At 53.3% G+C, this 18,764-nt stretch overlaps 1 protein-coding gene and 1 pseudogene across 3 annotated transcripts; both read right to left on the bottom strand.

The window, feature by feature from the left end:
- Positions 1-236: 236 nt before the first annotated feature.
- Positions 237-880, bottom strand: LOC112615106 (annotated as a pseudogene). The gene has a single exon (XR_003117278.1). The product of XR_003117278.1 is annotated as a 60S ribosomal protein L18a pseudogene (transcript).
- Positions 881-9,539: 8,659 nt separating this feature from the next.
- DUSP9 (dual specificity phosphatase 9) lies at positions 9,540-18,456 on the bottom strand. 2 transcript variants are annotated; one of them, XM_025371771.1, is made up of 4 exons: positions 18,282-18,456; positions 12,590-12,997; positions 11,174-11,629; positions 9,540-10,894 (listed from the first exon to the last, which is right to left on the bottom strand). In XM_025371771.1, the coding sequence occupies exons 2-4, from the start codon at positions 12,960-12,962 to the stop codon at positions 10,569-10,571; spliced, it is 1,155 nt and encodes a 384-aa protein (XP_025227556.1). In that variant the 5' UTR covers positions 12,963-12,997; positions 18,282-18,456; the 3' UTR covers positions 9,540-10,568. The 2 variants fall into 2 exon arrangements, with proteins under 2 accessions (XP_025227556.1, XP_025227555.1); XM_025371770.1 differs by lacking the exon at positions 18,282-18,456 and adding an exon at positions 13,482-13,696.
- Positions 18,457-18,764: the final 308 nt, after the last annotated feature.

Here is an 18,764-nt window from a genome sequence, read left to right as displayed (position 1 = left end):
TTTTCTCTCTTTTTTCTTTTTGTTTCTCCTGCTTATTGCACTACCAAGAACCTCCAATACTACATTAAATACAAGTGGTAAAAGAATCCTTTCCTTGTTCCTAATCTTAGAGGGAAAACGTTTAGTTTTTCATCATTAAGTGTCATGTTAGCTGTGGATTTTTCATAGATGCCCTTTGTCATGAGTAACTTCCATTCTCTTCCTGTTCCTAGTTTGTAGAAAGGTGTTTTTTTTTGTTTTGTTTTGTTTTTTGTTTTGTTTTGTTTTTTTCACCGGGCTTTCCTGAGTTTATTTGGGGCACACCCGGGCGAGGCCCCTGCGCCCAGAAGAAGGTGTTGGGCCTCTTGGTGATGAAGCGTGATTTGTGCTGACGGCGCAGGACCCGGTGGGGCAGCGGGAACTTGATCTTGGAGTCGTGGAACTGCTTGATGGCCGACCAGCGGCACTTGCTGGCTGCGATCTCCCTCACCTTCATGATCTGGACGGAGTGGACCCGGGCGCCATGCCGGGCGCCCATGTCTCAGTAGCACTGGGTGACAGCCCCGCGGTGGTCAGGTCCCGGTATTCCCGGTACATGTTGTGGGTGCCGCTCCGGGAGTCATAGCGCAGCCAGATGCCGAAGTTCTTCACCCGCAGGGGGCGCTTCTCAAACACCTGCCCACAGTAGACAATCTCCCCTGAAGACTTCTTAATCTTCTTTAACTGAGATACGAAGTGCCGGAAGGGGGACTCGGCAACGACATGATTAGGCGCAAAGATTCGCATGCGGTAGAGAGGCGGTGTGTGGCATTTGGGGGTGGGCAGGCAGCGACCCACCACCTTGTACTCTTGTAGTGCGCTCGGGACCTTCATGGCGTCCTCTGCGCTCGCCGCCACCCGCAAAAGGACTGTTTCAAGTCATGAATGGATGTTAGATTCTGTCGAATCTTTTTATGCACCTATTGAGAGGATCATGTGGTTTTTGTCCTTTTTCTGTTAATGTGGTGTGTTACACTGAGTTTCAGATGTTAAATCAAACTTGTATTCTTAGTATAAATCCCACTTGATGATGGTGCCTAATCCTTATGTGCTGCTAGATTTAGTTTTTAAATATTGTGTTAAAGATTTTTGCATCCAGGAGTTCATGAAGCATATTGAGATGTAGTTGTTTCCTTGTGATATCCTTGGTATGAGGGTAATACTGGGCTGATAGAATGAGATAGGAAGTGTTCCTACTCCTCTATTTTCTGAAAGACTCTGTGAAGGATTGGCGTTCATCATTCTTCAGTTATTTGATAGAATTCACCAGTGAAGCCATCTGGGCTTGGATTTTCTTTGTGGGAATATTTTCAATTACTAATTCAATTTATTTGTTTGGTATAAGTCTATTCAGATTTTTAATTTATTTTAAAGTCAGTTTTGGTCATGTGTCTTTCTAGGAATTTCTGCATTTCATCTGAGTTGTCCAATTTTTTTGGCATGAAGTCATCAAAGCATTCTCTTATAATCCTTTAAATTTCTATAGGTCAGTAGTAATGCCCCCCTTTTCTCTTCTTGATCTTGGTAATTTGATTCTCTTTTCTTTTTGGTCACTCTAGCCAAGATCAATTTTGCTGATTTTTCAAAGAGCTGACTTTTGTTTTCATTGATTTTTCTCTATTGTTTTCCTGTTTTCAATTCCATTAGTGTCTGTGCTAATCTTTATTTCCTTCCTTCTGCTTGCTTTGGATTTAGTATGCTCTTCTTTTTCTAGTTTGTCAAGGTAGATGCAAGGTTATTAATTTGAGATCTTTCTTTTTTTGCTGGTGTAGGCCTTTAAAGCTGTAAGTTTCCCTCTGAGTACTGCTTTAGCTGCAGTCCATAGATTTTGATATGTTGTGTTTTCATTTTCATTCTCTTCAGGCTTTTCTAATTTCCTTTGTTTTTTCTTTGACTTGCCAGTTATTTAGAAGAGTGTTGCATAATTTCCAAGCATTTTGGACTTCCTAGGTTTCTATCTTTTTGGATTTATAATTTAATTCTCTTGCGGTCAGAGAACATATTTTATATTATTTAAATTCCTTTAAATATATTGAGACTTGTTTTATGACCTAGGTTATGGTCTATCCTGGAGAATGTTTCATGTGCACTTGAAAAAAATGTGTACTTGGCAATTGTTGAATGGTGTGTTCTATAGGTATCAGTTAGGTCAAATTTGTTGATAGTATTGTTCAGATTTTATATATCCTTGCTGATGTTCTGTCTAGTCCTATCAACTATTGAAAATAGAGCATTGAAATGTCCATATGTTATATTTGAATTTTCTTTTGTATTTTTAGTAGAGACGGGATTTCCCCATGTTGGCCAGGCTGGTCTCGAACTCCTGACCTCAAGTGATCCACCCACCTCGGCCTCACAAAGTGCTGGGATTATAGGCGTGAGCCACTGCGCTGGCCAATTTTCCTCTGTTGATTTTTAATTACATTGAAGCAGAAATTTTAGACATAAACAGGCATTCATTCACTCCAAGTGTGAGTTATTTTCTTAGGGTTTTCTCTAGCGATTACATTATGAGTCTTAACTAATCACAATCCACCTCAGGTGAATACTCACTTAATTTTGGTGAAATATGGAGACTTTGCCCCAGTATGGCTACATTCTTTCCCACTTCTTTTGAGCTAGTAATGCCATGTATATTACATCTATATCGGTTATAAACCCTGAAATACAGTGTAATACCTTTTTTAAATGCAATCTTACGTTTTTAAAAGAAAGTAAATGAATAAAAATATGTTGAGTGGCTTTTATATTAGCTCACTTTTTAACCATTTTTTCTGCTTTCCATTTCTTACTTTGAATTCCAGTTATTAACTGGTGTCATTTCCTTTCAGCCTGAAGGACTTCCTTGAGTATTTCTTGTAATGAGGCATGCTAGCAATGAACTACGTCAGCCTTTGTTTATCTGGGAATGTCTTTTTTTAAACCTTCAATTTTTTTTTTTTTTTTTTTTTTTTTTTTGAGATGGAGTCTCTCTCTGTTGCCCAGGCTGGAGTGCAGTGGCGTGATCTCAGCTCACTGCAACCTCTGCCTCCCAGGTTCAAGCGATTCTTGTGCCTCAGTGTCCCGAGTAGCTGGGATTACAGGTGCATGCCACCACGTCTGGCTAATTATTGTATTTTTAGTAGAGATGGGGTTTCACCATGTTGGTCAGGTTGGTCTCAAACTGTTGACCTCAGGTGATCCGCCTGCCTTGGCCTCCTAAAGTGTCGAGATTACAGGCGTGAGCCAACACACCCAGCTAAACCTTCAATTTTTAAAGTATAGTTTTGCTAGATATAAAATTTGGGGGCTGTGTGCAGTAGTTCACACCTGTAATCTCAGCACTTTGGGAGGCTGAGGCAGGCAGATCATTTGAGCCCAGGAGGTTGAGGCTGCGATGAGCTGAGATCACACCACTGCACTCCAGCCTGGGTGACAGACTGAGACTGTCTCAAAACAAATTTTTTTTTTTTTGGTTGATAGTATTTTTTTTTTCGATGCTTTCAGTTTGTCATTCCACTCCCTTCTGGCCTCCATTGTTCCTGATGATAAGTCAGATGTTAATTTTATTGCGGTTCCCTTTTATGTGGGTCATTTATTTCTTCTGCTATAATACTTTCAAAATTGTCTGTCTTTGGCTTTCAATAATTCAACCATGAAATGTCTATGAGTGGCTCTCTTTGTGTTTATCTTACTTGGGGTTAATCTAACTTCTTGTATCCGATTAATGCTTTTCACCAAACGTTGGTGTTTAGCCATTATTTATTCAAATATTTATTCTGCCCCTTTCTCTTTCTCCTCTTCCTCAGAGCCTCCAATTACATATATCAAAATATGTGTTCAGTTTTAAGTCTGTTCCGCTTGTACTTGTTGTTAGGAGACACTGATGACTTCTGGGCTCCTTACATGTTGGACCAGAAACTGAAACTCCTCTGGGTCTGTTTTCATTGGCGGATTTTTCTTCTCATTATGGGATCCTTTTTTTTTTTTTTTGAGATGGAGTCTCTGTCACCCAGGCTGGAGTGCACTAGTGTGATTACGGCTCACTACAACCTCCACCTCCTGAGCTCAAGCAATAAGCAATCCTCCTGATGCAGCCTCCCGAGTAGCTGGGACTATAGGTGTGCACCACCACACCTGGCTAATTTTTTGTGTTTTTTGTAGAGATGGGGTTTTGCCATACTTTCCAGAGTGGTCTTGAACTCCTGGGCTAAAGCAATCCATATAGGCCACATTTTTATGTCTCTTCTACCTGAGTCAGAAAGCCAGGACGTAGAGCTCTCTTAGTCTGTCTCCTTTCTCTCAGGGACCACAGTCCTTCACTGATTGCTGTCCCCCATCTGAAAACAGTGGATTTTCATATATTTTGCCCAGTTTCTAGCTGTTTATGGTGAGACAGCAATTCTGGACCCTCTTATTTCCTCATGGCCGTATTGATATTGAGTGACTTTACGTTTTGTTAAGACAAATATGCATGTTAACTTTTTTAGAGTAACTAGAATATAAATAGGATGTACTACTTCCAAACTAGTAGAAGAAAATAGCAGATAATGAAGGAAAATATCAGTTAATCAAATAAAGGTCAAGTAAGGGAAATAAAGAAATGGAAATAGGCCGGGCCTGGTGGCTCATGCCTGTAATCCCAGCACTTTGGGAGGCCGAGGCGGGCTGATCATGAAGTCAGGAGATTGAGACTATCCTGACTAATATGGTGAAACCCTGTCTCTACTAAAAATGCAAAAAAATTAGCCGGGCGTGGTGGCGGGCGCCTGTAGTCCCAGCTACTCGGGAGGCTGAGGCAGGAGAATGGCGTGAACCCGGGAGGCAGAGCTTGCAGTGAGCTGAGATCCGGCCACTCCACTCCAGCCTGGGCGACAGAGCGAGACTCCGTCTCAAAAGAAAAAAAAAAGAAACGGAAACATTGGAATAAGTAGAAAGTATAACATAATATGTTAAAAATAGATCCAAAAAGCATTAAGCAAAATAAATAGATTAAATTATCCAGTTAGGATTAAAAAAAAAAATCCAGCTATAAGCTGTTTGTAAGAGATACATCTAAAAGAATAGGGCTGAAAAAGGCTGAAAGGGCAGGACTGGCTGGGCACAGTGGTGGCTCATGCCTGAAATCCCAGCACTTGGGGAGGCCAAGGGGGGAAGATCACTTGAGCCCAGGAGTTTGAGACCAGTTTAGGCAACATAGTGAGACCCCCATCTCCACAAAAAAATAAAAAAAATTATTTGGGCGTGGTGGTGCGAACCTGTGGTCCCAACTACTTGGGAGACTGAGGCAGGAGGATCACTTGAACCGGGAGGTTGAGGCTGTTGTGAGCTGTGATTTTGCCACTGTACTCCAGCCTGGGTTGACTGAGTGAGACCTTGTCTGAAAAAAAAAAAAAAAAAAAATAGAGAGAGAAGAAAAGAAAAAGAAAGGGCAGGACCTCCAGCTGTGGCCAAATGTGGATATCAGCAAACAACCTCCCCAAGAAAGTAACCATAAAGCTGGACCAAATTGACAAAAACAAGCTTTTTGATCTGGAAGCCAACGAAGATGTCTCATAATCCAAGCGGCTGGATTTTGAGTAAGAACAGCGGGAGTCTATGGCATTCTGGCCCAGGGCTGCTCCCATCCCTCCTGGCTTGCTGGGCATGGAGGCTGCGCCAAGGCAGGGAAGGCCATGAAGCCCAGCAGCTTCTCCCCGTAGGCTTGAAGGGCGCTTGCTCATTTGGATTGGTGGGCAACACCTGTGCCCAGTGGTGTCATCGGTGGAAGTGACTTCTTGGAGGTGGGCGGGCTGGGAAGGGCAAACAGATCAACTCTACTCAACTGAGGCTATGGATGTGCTTGTGGCAGTATATTTCTAGCCGACCAGAGACTGGAGGGGTCCCACACTACTCACGTTCTCCTGGACTGCCCTGGGACTATGCACGTGTATATAAAAGATGTGAGAGGGCCCGGTGGAAAGGAAAGCCCAGAAGACCTGAAAGTAGCCTGAACATTGAATAAGCTCCCTTACCCACACCCAGACCCATCTACAGAGGACACAAGCCTTACTGGCTTGAGATGTTTGAGCACAGCTTCTGTCCAATCATTGGCTGACCACCAAGCTAGGCAGATACAGGGTAGCCCCTAGGAAACCAGACTTAACATTTTTAAGTAGAATATATATTTTTAAATGGAAAAAATCTTCCCTGCCAGCCTGCCTCCAAGAAGTCATTTCCACCGATCATACTGCTGGCACAATCATGGCTCACTGCAGCCTCGACCTCCTGGTTCAGGAGAAAAATCTCATCATACTTCTGGCAAGGGGAGGGGAAAGTGGTCATTTTGAAAGAGGCCCAGGGCATTCTGTTCTTAACTAGGCCTGCCCTCAAGAGTAACCCTTACCAGGCCCAACCTATTAGGGTTTTGCCTGAGCCTAACTGAACTGAGGGAAGCAAAATACCCAACTCAGTCTTTTGTAGCCATTCTGGCCCATCTAAGCAGGGCACAATCTGAGAAGCACTGGTGAAATTCACAGTCCAGAGGCACAGGCACGCCCAAAGACAGAAACCTAATCACAGGACTGAACGCTTTTCCTCCCTCCATATTCTGCTATATCGATACGGCCTATTCGTAGCAGGTCCTTTTACCCAGTACATGTCCAGGTTTTGACCAAAAAAAAAAAAAAAAGAAAAAGACAAAGCATGCTAAAGGCCAAAAAACACAGTTCAAAAAGATAGAGCCAGTACCAGAAGCAGGCTCAGCTATGACAGGGGTGTTGGAACGATCAGACCAGAAGTTTAAAATAACTATGATTAAAATGCTAAGGGCTGTAATGGAAATAGGAGACAATATGCAAAAACATGGCCACAATTAGCTGCAAGGGAGGATGGGAAATAAAGTTTCTAGCTGTGAAGCCATATACACTATTAACCTTTGGACATTTTACTTCTAAAAAGGAGAAGCAGAGAATGGATACTGGGGGACACTTAGTAGTCTCTTCCACAGTATCTTTCATCAGTTTTGGAAAATTATCAGGCATTGTTTATTAAAATATTTTATATTCCCTATTCTCCTTTTTGTCTTCTAGAAATCCAACTAAATATATGTGTGACCTGTCTATCTTATTGTCTCTCTGTGCTGCATTCTGGGTAATTTCCTTAAATCCATCTTCCAGTTCACTATTTCTTTCTTCAGCTATGTTTAATATGCTGTTTAAACTTTAAATGTCCAATTTCGATTGTCATATTTTTCATTTCTAGGAGCTCTTTTTGGTTTTCTTTCAAGTGTATCTAGTCATTTTATATTCTCTTGCTTTTTTGTTACAGTTTCAATACTTCCTTTTATTTCTTTAAGCATATTAATTATACTTATAGGCTTTGTCATATGATTTCAAAAGCTGCTATCTTTGCAGGACTGATACTTGAATTCACATGTTAAATGTTTCTATAACTCATGGTGGCTTGTTTCCTTGTACATTTTAGGATTTAAAAAAATTACATATTTTGGAATTTTCTATAGGAGTACTTTGAGGCCTGTGTTTAAAGGACATCCCTCCCTCCACAGAGGATTTGTGCTTGCTTCTGCTGGTCACTCTGGAGCAATGTGACTTCTGAACCATTTCATTTAAAACTTAAATAGGCCAGGTGTGGTGGCTCATGCCTGTAATCTCAGCACTTTGGGAGGCTGAGGCATTGCACCTGGCCTATTTAAGTTCTATATTGAGACCTTGTTTCTAAAATAAAAAACTTTAAAAATGTATTTTATTAACGTTTTAAACTGCTATTTTTTATTGGGCTGTCACAGTCTAAGTAAAACTGTATGTAAGATAGTCAAATACAGCTTCGAGACAAATCCAGGAGCCTTCTCCAGCAGCCAGATCACTGTTTTTGTTTTGTTTTGTTTCTTTGTTTTGAGACAGGGCCTCACTCTCACTCTCTCATCATTCTCTCACTCTGTTACCCAGGCTGGAGTGCAGTGGTGCAGTCCCAGCTCACTGTAACCTCCGCCTCCCGGGTTCAAGTGATTCTCGTGCCTCAACTTCCCAAGTAGCTTGGACAGGCACGTGCCACCATGCCCAGCTCAGTTTTTTTTTTTTGTATTTTCAGTAGAGACAGGGTTTCCCCATGTTGGCCGGGCTGGTATTGAACTCCCGACCTCAGGCGATCCTTCTGCTTTGGCCTCCCAAAGTACTGGGATTATGGGTGTGAGCCACGGTGCCTGGCTGAATCACTGTTTCTAAGTGCCTCCGAGAGAGATTCTGGAGTGTCCACTACTCTATGCTGAGACCACTCTAAAAGAACAGTTCAGCTTGTGGCTATAAGCTCTCAGGGGAGGGGGAACATTTTCCTTTTATTCCACTTCCCCCCAGATCCAAGGTCAAGATCAGCACACACCCTCTTCTTTCTTTGGGATGTATCTTCCTAGGTCACCTGTTCTAGTAGTTTTCTGTGGCTGCTGTAATAAATTACCACAGAGTTGGTGGCTTACAGTAACACAGATTTCATATCTTCCATTTCAGAAGATCAGCCATCCAAAATAGATTTCAGTGGACTGAAATCAAGGTGTTGGTGGGGTTGCGTTCCCATGGAGGGTCCTGGCTCCTGGGCTAGTCCCAGGGTGGTTTACTCCACTGGCCCAGAGGATTCGCATCATTTCTCACCTCATCACCTTGCTCTTCCTTTCCTACTAGCTCAGCCATTCACACAAATGCCTTTAGATTGCCCCCAACATCTTGTGGGTTCTGGGCCACATTGCTCCCAAAGTCTCCGCAGCTTTCTCGGGCTGCGCTTGCTCCCCGCCACCCTCCAGCTGCCCTTTCCCTCTGCTACATCTCCATGGTGGAGAGTCACAGCTTTATAGACCCCGGAAGCTACGGTGTGGAGAAGGCATTGGCAGTGTCCCAAGATGAGGAGAGGTGCAGTTCACCTCTGTCCCTTTAGGCGGCCTGTTGGTCTCCATGTTCTCCATGGGGTTCTTCTAGTCCCCAGCCTGGGCTTTGCAGCCCAAATTCCACAGCCAGAGAACCACAACACTCACATGTGCCAGTCTGCCCACACCCCTCCCTGTCACTCTCAGGATGCCACCCAGCCGTGGCAGCCCTCAGGTTCCAGGCAGGGCTCCGGGCTGACTTGGCCGGTGTCTCAGGGATCACTTGTGAGTGCTGGGTCCTTGCTTTTCTGCTCTGTCCATGGCAGTGGACATCTATGGCATAACTGCAGTGCTGTGACTGTTGCATTTATCATTTCTTCCCCCACTAGAAAGTCTGCTCTGAGCAGGCAGAGCTCACTGCTGCAACCCAGTTCCCCGACAGTGTGTGGCACAGACTAGGGGTTCAAATGGAGGTGAATGAATGTGCAACTCAGAGCTTGGGCCAGCGGGCAGTGTAAGCACAATATGGGAAATGATAACATGGGGCGGGGAGTGGGGTGGTGCTTGAGTCCCTGGCCAGCCCGACACACCCCCCTTTCCACCATGGGCAGTCCAGAGAGACCAAGAGGGCCTCCTTCCCCATCTTCCCCCAAACCCTCCAAGGTGCTCAGGAGGTAGCTTGCCTCTCTACTCAGTATCTTAAATAAACTGTTTATTCAGAAGGAATAATTAAAGAAAGCAATTGTGATATGGATTACAAAAACAAATAAGCATAGCTCCTCTCCAGGCTCCAGGGTGAGATGGCCCCGTGCCGCCAAGACTGCCAGCCCTGGGCTGGGTGAATCAGTGGGCTAGCATGTGTGTGTGAGTGCCGACACGCGCGCACACACATGCACACCCGCCACCCACAGGGGTGTGGACAGAAATGAATGACTGTGTGTGTCTGCAGCTTGGCCCCTTCCCCAGCCCCCAAAGTAGCAGCGGCCGTGTGGGCCCCGCAGCAGCAAAAGTGAGGCCTTCTTCTTCCCCTCCCCCTCCCCAGCTCTCGCTCTGAGACCCCATCTCCTCCCGCAGCAGTTTGACCACCCTCACTCACAAAGAGCCCCAGTGATCCCGTCAAGACATCTGGGGGAAGAGGGGAAAAAAAAAGCCCACCAGATGTGTGGCCGGGAACCTGCCCAGTCGCTCCTAGGCCATGGATGTAGGCAGCCACTGCACCTCTGGGTCCCCATTCCCTGGGAGGCCCCAGCCCCGAGAGGCCCAAGCCCTTGGTGGAGAAACAGGGAGGTGACAACACCAGTGATGGCAAACTCCTCTCCCCCAAGCAACCATTTGGGGACAGGGGAGGGACTGGGAGCCAGTCCCTGTGGCAACAAGGTGGCACACACCCTTCCTGAAGGAGGAAGCGCAGGGAGGTGCAGGGCCCAGCCGAGCTGGCCGAGCACCCAGGGCCGGGGCCGGGGCCTGGACAACCACCTGGAGAGGGAACCCCCACCCCCATCCCGCAAAGCAAAAAGTAACAGTCGCAGAAGAGGCAGGCTCAGAGCAGCCCTGCCGTAGGCACATTGATTAGGACGCCAGCCCGCGTGAGGTATTGCGCTCTCCCCCCAGCACCCTGCTCAGGCCGAGCCCTCCCGCCCTCCCCTCCCTTGCCGCACGAGTGGGCAGGGACACCCGTGGGTGGGGGTGGGGCAGGGGCCGGCCCACCGGCCACTGGGCCCTAGGTGGGGGCCAGCTCGAAGGCGCCATCACTGGTGGGGGTGGTGAAGAAGGAGGGCGGGTCAGAGGCCATGGATGCCTGCCCCCCACTGCCCTGCTCCTGTGAGCGGCGCTCCTCCAGCCGCAGGCTGCGCTCAAAGTCCAGCAACTGCCCCATGAAGTTGAAGTTGGGGGAGATGTTAGACTTCTTTCTCTTGACCAGGTCATAGGCATCGTTGAGAGAGAGGTGGAGCTTCTGCATGAGGTAGGCCACAGTGACGGTGACAGAACGGCTGACCCCCGCCAGGCAGTGGACGAGCACCCCGCAGTTCTGGGACAAGGCCTCATCTAGATGGGGCAGGACAGGGCCCGGGAGACCCCGAGGGCAAGCGTGTGTGAGGCCGAGGCCTTCCGAAGGGTCCTTGAAGACCCCGCCCTGCCCCCTGAGCCAGATGGCCATGGCCTGGAGTTTTCGCTGGTGGCCTCTGGGGGCCGCCCTAGCTCTGCCTGTCCCCTAGAAGTGCCACCCTGGCTTTTGGCTCTGGGAATGGCAGCTGGGCTTGGGAGGAGTGCTCACAAGGGGGAGGCCAGAGCAGGTCTTGGGGAGGGCGGGTGGGGCGGACTCACCGATGAACTCAATAGCCTCCGGGAAGAACTGCGACAGGTTCTGGCTCCAGTGGTCGGAGATGGGGATCTGCTTGTAGTGAAAGTCGCCATTCTTCTCGAAGAAGTTTGGGAGGTTGGGGGTGACATTGAGGATGTAGCGGATGCCCAGTTTGGCCAGGCTCTCCAAGTTGGCGGAATCCCGGGCACTGCCCAGATAGAGGTTGGGCAGGATCTGGACAGGGAAGGATGCCCGCAGCCCCACTGGCGGGGGTGTGGCACCCTCCGAATCCAGGCCACAGCTCATGGAGTCGCGGTCAGCCTCGGATTCCGCATCAGAGCAGTCGGAGCCCAGGCACAGACTGCCCAACCCCACTACAGGCACCGGACTGGGCACCGGGGCCATGCTGGAGCCGGCACGGCCACTAAGGCTGGTCTCACACAGGTGAGGGCACTCGGCCTGGAATCTGCTGAAGCCACCTGTGGGGGAGAGGGCATGGGGCCTGCTGACCTGGCCTCCTGGGCAGCCAAGTACCTCTGTCTGGGGCTGGGGAGCTGACCCTAGACAACTTGGAGGGTTTGCAAATGTTCCTAAAAGGAACACAAAACCCAGCAGCTTGGTGTGTCCTGGTGCCACGTGGAGCCCTAGCCACCCTCACTCAGCACTCTCGGCCACTGCACTGGACAGCAAGTGCCCACTGCAGCTGCTGGGGCTGCAAGAAGCTGGGCTCACGCTGAACCACCGGAGAGGATCTTACACCCCTAGGGTCAAGCTGAGGCAGGTGTGAGGGCTCAACAGAGCTGAGATATACTGCCAGCCTTAGGGAGGACTGTGGCCATCAGTTAAAGAAAAGGAAGTTCTCTGCCTGGGCATATCCTGACCCTCAGGGATGAAGTGGGACCCCAAGATGTGGGGAACTTGGGGGAGAATGTGACATTCCACCAGAATGGTTCTAAAGTCTCAAGAAGCCAGCATCTCTATTTACAGATACTATTTCCCCGGGCTGGAAACCTGACACTTTATATGCTCTTCAGGAGGCTAAGGTGGGAGGATCGCTTGAGCCCAGGAGGCTTCAGTGAGCCGTGATTGCACCAATGCTGTCTGACCCCTGCCTCCCTTGCTCATTTGCTGAGCAGGTGGGAAAGGTGGCGATACCCTTGCCGAGACCCTGGGGAGCCCACACTTTCTACTTCGCTCTTGAGCATCCTGAGAACTAGCTCAGGTCAGGCCAATTCTCCCCATTTTCCAGGCTCAGAGACTGGGCTGCCGAGGGTAAAGAACTTGCCCACGGTCACACTCAGGCTTCCCTCATCTCAAAGCAGCCTGGCAGGTCATCAGAGGAGGGGGGGCCTCAACTCGCTTTGGAAAAAAAGAAGTGGGGCTGGCCTAAGGTCAAATGAATCCCAAACGCCCTGGAAGGAGGGCCCTGCGGCACCTACCCTGAAGGTAGTAGGCCAGGTAGCCTTCCTCTCGCAGCTTCTGCAGCAGGGTGCCCAGCACCGACTCGGCCTCCCACTCCTCGGCCTCGGCCTCTGCCTCCCCGCGCCGGCGCCGGCCCCCACCCTGGTCGTACAGGAGCACCGGGGCAGGTGGGGGCGGCTGCAGCGGCGGCCCGGGCAGGAGCGCGCGCACCGACAGGCTGCCCCTTCGCAGGCGGCGCAGCAGCAGCGCCGGCAGTGCCACGCTCAGCGCCCCACCGATGCGCGCCGACTCGTACAGCTCGCGGCTACGGCAGTCCAGGAGCAGGAGCCGCGGTCGCGGGGGCGACAGCTCCCGGCGCAGCCACAGGCACGAGCGACCCAGACCCTCCATGGGCGATCGGCTCCCTACACGCCGGGCCACGGGCGCTGCGGAGAGAGAGAAGGCGCAGTGTGAGCTCCCGGAGGGCCGAGGGGGCTCAGACTTGAAGCTCGCCCTGCGTCCTGAAGGCGGGAGCCCAGGGTCCCCCACCGTGAGGACTCCCAACAAGGCGCCCCAAGAAAACCCCCAGGCAGCAGCTTGGCCCGGGGAAGGGTCCTCGAGAAGAGGGCTGAACGACTAACTGCCCCTTCGAGGCTCATCCCTGAGGCCGCAGCTGCCTCCCTCCATACCGCCTTTCTGCTCCTCTCTCGGCCTTCTCGCGAATGCTCCCCAAGTTCGAGCTTCCGACTCTGGTTGGGGGTGTGCGTGTGAGGGGTGCCAGTTCGAGGCCTAGATCTCCCCCACGGCCAGGTGGGCCAGGAGAACAGAGGAGGCGCCGAGGTTCTGGGCCTCAGCGAGTCCTCTCAGAGGTGACCTGGCCCCCGGTCCCCCATCTCCCCCACCCCTAGGAGAGAACAAAAGGAGAGAGACCTGGAGCGAAATCCGGAGGTGGACGACCGCGCGTGGACGTTCTGGCCACGGTCACTGCCACTGCGGAACGCGGGGCGCCGTCCCGGGGCAGGGAGTCCCCAGGCCTGACCGCCAGGAGAAGGCGGGGCGGCGGTACAGGCTTGCACGTGGAAGCCGAGCCCCGCGCAGCCCGCGCACTGGCCGCTTCCTGGCAGCCGGACCCAGCTTCCACCTTGGAAACTGCCTTCGGACGTGGAGTTACAACTCCGAGGGGCGGGCCGGGGCGGGGCTCCGGGGGCGGGCCCGGGGGGCCGGTGAGCCAACGGGTGCTAGCCGAAGCAGTCGGGTGGGACCTGCGAGTCGGCTGAGCTGGGGCTTCCACCGAGGCGGGACGGGGTCGGGGCAGAGGCCAAGGGCAGGTCAGGGGCCCAGCAGGGGACCAGCTGCGGCTCCCCTGGCCGGCGCCAGCCTGGCCTCGGGAGGCAGGGGGAGGGGTGGGGACCAGAGCCCAGCCCCTCTGCCGCGGAAGCTGCCTCCAACCCAACTCACTAGGTGATACTGGACCATCTTCTCCCCTTCCTGGATCTCAGTGGCCGCATCTCTGTAATGGGCTCATAGCTACCACCTTGGGCAAACATGGGATGCCACCGAAATCACGGAGGGGAGGAGGAAGCAGGACCAGAAACTAGTGCAGCTTTGTCTCAGAGCTCTGCTGCAGGGCAAGGCAGGCAGGGGCAGCTCCTGAATACCTCCCAACCCCAGCCTGCTTCACTCGCACAGGACAGGCCAAAAGCATCCAGAAGCCCTGAGTTCCCAGCCCTAAACTGGGGCATTCTGGTCTTATCACATTACTGATCCCTGTCTCCCCACTCTGCCTCCTTCCCTTAACCCCGCTTCGGCTGATCAAAGTGGAGAGAAGTAGTTTCTACCTAAATATCTCTCACATCCACGCCTCTCTCTCCTGTCCCCTGCCCTAGCCAAGGGCTCAAATTCATCAGCTTTAGGCCAGGTCACTGTCATGTCTTGCACAACAGTCTCCCTGCCTCTGGGCCTGCAACGACCTGCCCTCCACCCTGCCCTGCCCAGCCCTGCCCAATGTCAGAATGCCATCCACTCAACCAAGGCTGGCGGCCTCCATCCTTTCCTCTATGGGCACAACAGGAGGGACAGATCCACAGGCAGCAAGAGCACTGGACAAGGTCTCAGGTGTGGTGAGCACTGAGGCAGGAGACCAGGGTCAGGGGGAGGTGTCCACAATGCTGATCTGGCTAAAAGTCCCTTCTCTGCTTAAAGCCCAACAAAAGCAAATAACAGTGTTGAAGGAAAATGTACAATAGATAAGATAAAGCTCATACCCAACCAAAAGGTTAAGACCCCTGTAGATAAATGGGCAAAGAACCTGAAAACACTGCATACTGCAGGAAGGAGGGAATGTGGTGGCCTAACAAATATTTGGGGGAAGGTTCAACTTCAGGCGTAGAAGGAAAGCAACTCCAATAAACAAGTAACAATGACCAAGGAGGTAACACTTCCCACCTACCGCGTTAGAAATGTTCTCATTTTTGAGAACACGCAGTGCTGGCAAGATTGCTGTGAAATCAGCGTGCTGTTCAACTGTTGCAGGGTTATATATTGGTACGGCCCTTTTGGAAATTAATCTGGCAATATCAAGAGCTAGGAAAGAATCCCAACCCTCTGACCACTTTTGGGAATCTAAGGAACTAAAGTAAAAGAAAGCAAAGTTATGCACACAAAGATGGGCACCACAAAACATTCTTCTAACGAGTGGAAAATGAAAATGCAAAGCAAACTCTGAGTCCAAAGACTCCTCTCAGGAGCCATGGAGTTAGAGGAGAAAATGTCTGAAGTCATGGTTAGGTAAGAGGGCAGCTGATGGAAAGCTAGGTGGGTCACCTCTAAGGGGCTTCCAGTTTGCCCCTCTTCCTCCCTTTCGGGCAGTGGGCTGCTAACTGGGGACTCCCAGGACCCTGGCACTGGGCTGCTGTCTGGCCACACCCCCATGTCCCTGTCTCTAACATGAGTCCTAATTCCTGCATCTAAGGACCTTGGGCAACTGGACTGTGTCCTTCCTTCTCTTGCCCAGTGGGCATGGGCCCCAGCCCAGGCCTCCCTCCTATGCCCCCTGCCCAGATTCTGAGATTCTGCTCATTCTTCAGGCCCTCTCCTCCAGGCAGCCTTCCCAACTCAGAGCCAGTAGTCTCCCTCCTCTGTGCTCCCTAGTGTGGTCACTTTCCCCCTTTCTCAGTGTGTTCCTGGGGCAGGGACTTTGTCTTCTGTCTTCTACCTTCTCCTGTCTCACAGCCTAGCTCCACAGTGGCGGAGGTGGACACCGGCACCCAGCCTGGGGGCTGCCTCCAGGCCCACTGCAGCTGTGGGTGGGAGCTAAGAGTGGGCAGGGGTTGAAGGCACCACGGAGGTTCTGCCATGTGCCAGTCTGGTTGTGGATAGTGGGGGTGGCACAGGGCTATGACCAGCAGGGAGCTGGACAGCCACTTCCCCCACCCGCCCTGCCGTGGGGGCTCAGTTTGGCTGGAGAAGGAGCTCCTGAGGTGCTCAGACGCGCTCTCTGGAGAGGGATCCCTGGAGGTGAGAGCTGGGCTGGGATGAGGACGGGGACAGGCAACCTCCGCAATGGTGAAGGAAGGGGAAGCCTAGGATCCAAGGGTCCACGTCTCCTGACGCCTGGCGAGGGACTCCCCTGCACCCAACTGCGGAGTCCTGCTGGCAAGCCCTCCCACCGGGAGAAAGCATTTGGGAGGAGGCCACGAGGGGCTCAATTTCCAAAGTCAGAGCTCAGTGCTTGGGGCCCACAGCGCCCGCAGCGCCAGCAACAGGACAAATGGGAACCTGTTGCCACCTCCGCACTGCAGGGCTGAGCGCAGCCAACCCCCTAACGCCCCTCTCACCGGCGACCCTAGGCGGGCCGCCCCGACTCAGGCCCCCTGCAGCGCCGGCTCTGGGCTCCGACCCGCCCACAGCCGCTCGCGGGTGCGCTGTGCTGGGGGAGGCCGCGCCGCGCGCCCGGGCCTCGCCTGGCCCCCTCCGGCGGGCGGAGCCAGGCCGCGCGCTCGCTGCTCGCCGCAGGGTGGGCGCTGCGCCTGCCGCCCCCGCCCCCGCCGGGCGCCCTGGGCCTCCGCCGGGCCGGGCCAGCGCCCCCTGGAGGCCGAGGGGACGCCGCCGCCTGCAGGCCTCGCGCGCGCCGCGTGCGCCCTCTGGTCCCGGGAGCCTCCCGAGAGCGGCGCCGCGCCGCCTTCCCCCACGAAATGCATCGTTCCCGCCGGGCCGAGTGACAGGATTTCGGCTGTCGCGGCCGGGTCACATGGCCAAGAGCACAAGTCCCAGCGACAGCGTGCCTGCCAAATCCAGTGTCTTTTCCATCAAATCCACTTTCTGCTGGGGATGGCTTTCTGCTTTTCCTGGTCGGTCTCCTCGCGGGACTGGGAGTTCCTCCAAGGCAGGAACGGGTGTGTGCCCGGCCCCAAGCTGGCCCCAGCCCCCAGTGCAGGGCCTGGCACGCGCCCGGCGCTCGCGGAAGAAATGCTCGTTAACAAAGAAGGCATGAATGAATGAAACCAATTGTTGCCTGAGGGAGCTGCTCCTGCTTTTCCTTCTGCCGATCACACACTCCTCCCCCACCCCGACACGCACAAGCACACGTGCACACACAGCCCTCCCCGTAACACACTCGCAGGCAGGCACCCAGACAGCGCGCGCGGACGCCAGCCCCCATGGAACCCACCTACTACGTGCTTGCCGGGCAGCTGGCGTCCTTTTGGTCCCACCTGGGCCGCCTCCATTTCAGCGCCGGGCTCTCTCCGCCTCCTCCCCGCCCCTCCCCGGGGCCCCTTGCTTCCACATCTAAGTACCCTACCTTGGACCCCAAAGTGCCTTCTTTATCTCTTAGGGAAGAGGCCAAACCAGTCGCTGGGGAGTCTCAAGGTCTGTTTAGGGAGGCACCTGGGGGGCCCAAGGCTGCTGAGCCGCTGCCGAAGGAGAGCCAGAGGTGCCTGGCAGGGATGCCACCAAATGCTGCAGCCTCTAGAGCCCGCATGCCAGGTGTTGGGGGGGGGGGGGAAGGGGGGGACTCAGAGATGTGCTGGGGGGTGTCGAAGGCTATTTGTGATGGGGGCGGGGCAGGGTGCTGGAGAGCGTGAATCCAGCAGGTGTGCGCGCTTGCTGGGGTGGATGAGAGTGCGCCTTGGAGATGCTGGAGGTGTGTGCTTGGGACGTGGGGAGTGTCAGCCGCTGGGATGTGGGTTTCTGATGGGACTTTGCTCCGGGGTGGGTGGACTGCAGTGTCTGTGGGCTAGGAACGTGGGTGGGGTGTCTGTAATGGGCAGATGGGGAGTTCGAGGTGGTGGGGGCATGGTAGGGGGAGCTGTGTTAGTGCAGGTATCGCAGAGATGTGTTGGAAGCGTGCGTGTGCGCCTGGGTGTGTACTGGGGCGTGGCAGGGTCTCGGTGGGTTGGCATGAGTTAGGGACAGTGGTGAATGGTGGGGCAGGGGCTGCTAGTGTGTGCACTACAGGAACCCGGGTCTGTGGTGCGAGGTTTGTACGCGAGCGAGTGTGCAGCCGGTGTAAGTGACAGGGGACACGGGAGGTGCACGGGCGGGGTGCGGGGGTGTGCGGCGGCAGCACCGAATGGGTCTCGTGGGGGCGCGTGCGCCGGCTTCGTGGGGTGTGCGTTGTCAGGACTTTGGGGCTGCAGGATGGAGGAGCGCACGTCGGGGCGGGGGCAGTCAGGCCGGGTGGGGTGGGGGTGGGGTGGGGGTCCCCTGGGCGCCGCGTGCTCCACTCACCTCCGCTCTGCTCGGTTCTCCGCGCCGGTTCCCTGCGTCGCGGCCGGGAAGTTTCCGAAGCTCGGGCGGCGGGAAGCGCCACTGCTGCCGCCTAACGCCACCGGAACCCCGGGTGGCGGCCTCGCCTGGAGCGGAGGGGCAGCCGCCGCCGCTGCGGAGGGAAACTCCAAATCCCGCCTCCGCCGCCGCTGCCTCCTCCGCCTCTGCCGCCGCCTCCTCCCCTCCCGTAGCCGTCTTCTCCGCCCCCTGCCCAGGAGGGGCACTGTAGCTGGCGGCGCGCAGGGAGGGAGCGGGGAGGGGCCGCAGCCTGCCCGGCGTCTCCCTCCACCTCCCACGCCCCCGCCCGCCTTCCTCCCACCTGCAAGCCTCTGCCCTCTAGGCCAGTCCTGTCCGACGCGCCCTGCGCTCCCCGGTCCCCAGTGGCGCTACTGAGTGGGGGCTCTCGAGCTTGGGGCGCGGGAGTGGGGTTGGGGGCCCTGAACT

This window comes from Theropithecus gelada, chromosome X (assembly GCF_003255815.1).
Source record: "Theropithecus gelada isolate Dixy chromosome X, Tgel_1.0, whole genome shotgun sequence".
Taxonomy (NCBI): Eukaryota; Metazoa; Chordata; class Mammalia; order Primates; family Cercopithecidae; genus Theropithecus; species Theropithecus gelada.
This window is presented reverse-complemented; position numbering and strand designations above follow the sequence as displayed.